Source organism: Dipodomys ordii, unplaced genomic scaffold (genome assembly GCF_000151885.1).
Source record: "Dipodomys ordii isolate 6190 unplaced genomic scaffold, Dord_2.0 Scaffold211, whole genome shotgun sequence".
Taxonomy (NCBI): Eukaryota; Metazoa; Chordata; class Mammalia; order Rodentia; family Heteromyidae; genus Dipodomys; species Dipodomys ordii.
In genome coordinates, this window is record NW_012267427.1 from 448268 (window position 1) to 451800 (window position 3533).

At 63.6% G+C, this 3533-nt stretch overlaps 1 protein-coding gene across 1 annotated transcript in view; it reads right to left on the bottom strand.

Moving 5' to 3' along the window:
- Positions 1–1970: 1970 nt before the first annotated feature.
- The window catches only part of Parvb (parvin, beta), a 34880-nt gene continuing 33317 nt past the window's right edge, over positions 1971–3533 (bottom strand). Inside the window, exons 11-12 of the mRNA XM_013035429.1 lie at positions 3257–3329; positions 1971–2086 (exon numbers count right to left, since the gene is read on the bottom strand). Coding sequence (XP_012890883.1) covers positions 2010–2086; positions 3257–3329 — 150 coding nt within the window. The 3' untranslated portion in view covers positions 1971–2009. The remainder of the gene's footprint in view (positions 2087–3256; positions 3330–3533) is intronic.

Consider the following 3533-nt stretch of genomic DNA (forward strand, 5'->3'; position numbering starts at 1 on the left):
TGGGTGGTGTGGTCCTGGGTGGTGTGGTCGTGGGTGGTGTGGTCCTGGGTGGTGTGGTCGTGGGTGGTGTGGTCATGGGTGGTGTGGTCGTGGGTGGTGTGGTCCTGGGTGGTGTGGTCGTGGGTGGTGTGGTCGTGGGTGGTGTGGTCGTGGGTGGTGTGGTCGTGGGTGGTGTGGTCGGTCGTGGGTGGGGGGCACTATGTCACCCGGGAAGGAGGGGGTGTGGTCGTGGGTGGCGGGGGGGAGGGAGGCTGGGCTGAGGCCCCCACACAGGGCAGGGCATGGGCACCCGCGGACAGCCCCACAGACCCCCTGTCCTCAGCCCCTCCCTGGCCACGCACAAACGACCTCCCGGGAATGTGCTCTCGAGGCCCAGACCCCTCCCAAAAAAGAAAATCAAGAAAATGTGACCACCAAGCAGAAAGAAGTTTCCAGCACTTTCTTGAATTAGCAACTAAGGGGCATGTGCATCTGAGGCGTGTGCCCAGAATGCTGTTTGGGGGACACCGGGAGGCTCAGAGCCAGGCAACTGGACCCTGGCTGGCTGCAAGAGAAGGCGGCCCCCACCTTGGCTAGCGTCCAGGCCTGGCTGCCCAGAGCTGCCTGCCCACCTCACAACCCCAGGTGCCCCGTAAATCCTGACTCCCGCCTTTGCCCGGCCTGTGTCTGGCAGGACTGGCCGAGGCCTGAGCCAGGCATCCCGAGAGCCGCAGCGCACAGCTGTGGGTGAGGAGAAGCCCCCCCGGGTGGCCTGTTGGACTCGGCTGTCCAACATCACCGCTTCCTGCACCCAGAACGCGCCCGGCCCGTGCCCGGCCAGGTGACACAGCCACACGGCGTGGTGGAGGGGTCCAGCACGGCCCCTCCCCGCTGCGGCCGCCCAGGCTCAGAGCTGAAGCAGGAGCGACTGCGCAGGGCCCCTCCTCCCAGCCGGTGGAGATGGGGCGCAGGGAGGCGTGCTGCACCAGGCAGGTCCCGAGACCCAGCAGACACAGCCAATGCCGGGGACACTCACGGCGGGCTCTGGGCGATGCACCATGTCCGTGACAGGCCAAGCCCGGCACTCGGGGCGTCCCAGCGGGCGGTGGGGTCCACACCAGCATGACCGGGGTCTTGAGGCCAGACGCTGGCACGCACCAAGGACAGGACAGCAGGAAGAGGCCTAGCAAGAGGCCAGCCCTCCGGCGAAGCTCATGCACTGCGATGGTGGTCCTCTCAAAGCCGCTTGAACCGACGCGTTCCAAAGCCGTCTCTGCAGCAGGAGGGTCCCTGATTGGGACATTCAGAGGCGGACCCCACCGCCCCTCCACCCCCCAGCCCTGCGATGTCCTGTGGGCGTGGAGCCTGCTCACCCTGGGTCCCCAGCGGCTCAGGAGGCTGAGATCTGAGGATCACAGTTCAAAGCCAGCCCAGGCAGCAAAGTCTGTGAGACTTGTATCTCCAGAAAACCAGACGTGGTGCTGCAGTTCAAGTGTTAGAACACTAGCCTTGAGCAAAACGTCTCAGGAGCAACACTCAGGCCCTGAGTTTGAGCCCCCACAGCAGTGCACACACACACACATACTCACAACCATACTTGTGTCACACTGAAACCTCTAGGACTTGAGATAAAGCTGTTTAATCTGTAAAACCCTTTTGCTGAACATGCTCCACTTCCAAGGAGAGCCCAGCCTGGAAAATTCCAGAGAAGAGGAAGCGCGGAGCCCCTGGGTACAGCGGTGCACCGCAGGCTGGCCCGTGACACCGCGCAGTGGCCGCTCGGCTGTCAGCCGCTCAGCATCTTCTGGAAGGAGCCGGAGCCAGGCCTCCAACGTGCGGAAGCTGATTAAATACTGCGTTTTCAAGGGCCTTGCCCGAGCGCTGTCACAGAAGCCAGAGTCTGAGGACAGCCCCCTCCCGTGGACAGGAAGGGGTGGGCCCAGGGGCGGTGGAGGCCACGGCGTCTGTGTCTCTCATGTCTCTTGCGTGGCTGTCAGGAGGGCCAGCGCTGTGGACAGCTCCGCTGCTGGTCACTCCATGTCCTTGTACTTGGTGAACAGGTTGTAAAGAACCCTCAGGGTGGACTTGAGGTCCAGGTTCACCACATCTGCAGAGGACACCGACACAGTAAATAGTGTGGCAGACGACCAGGGCCTGGATTAGCGGAGCCTGGCCGCCGCCGCCCCCCACAGAGCCACCCTGGCCACATCCCACCCTCTGTGCAGCAGGGGTGCACACGCATCACACCCTCTGTGCAGCAGGTGCGTGTGCACACGCATCGCACCCTGTGTGCAGCAGGTGTGCACACGCATCGCACCCTGTGTGCAGCAGGTGTGTGTGCACACGCATCGCACCCTGTGTGCAGCAGGGGTGCACACGCATCGCACCCTGTGTGCAGCAGGTGTGTGCACACGCATCCCACCCTGTGTGCAGCAGGTGTGCACACGCATCCCACCCTGTGTGCAGCAGGGGTGTGCACACGCATCCCACCCTGTGTGCAGCAGGGGTGCACACGCATCCCACCCTGTGTGCAGCAGGTGTGTGCACACGCATCCCACCCTGTGTGCAGCAGGCGTGTGCACACGCATCCCACCCTGTGTGCAGCAGGTGTGCACACGCATCACACCCTGTGTGCAGCAGGTGTGCTCACGCATCCCACCCTGTGTGCAGCAGGTGTGTGCACACGCATCGCACCCTGTGTACAGCAGGTGTGTGTGCACACGCATCGCACCCTGTGTGCAGCAGGTGTGTGCACACGCATCGCACCGTGTACAGCAGGTGTGTGTGCACACGCATCACACCCTGTGTGCAGCAGGTGTGCACACGCATCGCACCCTGTGTGCAGCAGGTGTGCACACACGCATCGCACCCTGTGTGCAGCAGGTGTGCACACGCATCGCACCCTGTGTGCAGCAGGTGTGCACATGCATCCCACCCTGTGTGCAGCAGGTGTGCACATGCATCCCACCCTGTGTGCAGCAGGTGTGTGCACACGCATCACACCCTGTGTGCAGCAGGAGTGTGCACACATGCCACCCTGTGCAGCAGGTGTGTGTGCACACGCATCGTACCCTGTGTGCAGCAGGTGTGCACACGCATCGCACCCTGTGTGCAGCAGGCGTGCGCACACACATCGCACCCTGTGTGCAGCAGTGGTGTGCACACGCATCATACCCTGTGTGCAGCAGGTGTGCACACGCATCGCACCCTGTGTGCAGCAGTGGTGTGCACACGCATCCCACCCTGTGTGCAGCAGGTGTGTGTACACCCATCCCACCAGTGCCAGGCGGCAGTTCGCTGGCACAGACACCTGTCAGCTCCCCAGAGCTAAAGTCAAAAGCTTTGAGTGCCTTTGTGGGGAAACAAAACACCAGCGCATCACCCGGAACCTGCTACCTATGCCCACACCCAAGCCCGGCCCACGCCCATGCCAGGCCCGGGCCCAGGCCAGGTCCATGCCCAGGCCCATGTCAGGCCCGGGCCCAGGCCAGGCCTCCATCCTGAGACCCAGGAACCCGGGCCCACGCAGGCAGGACAGGCATCCTGCCCTGGGG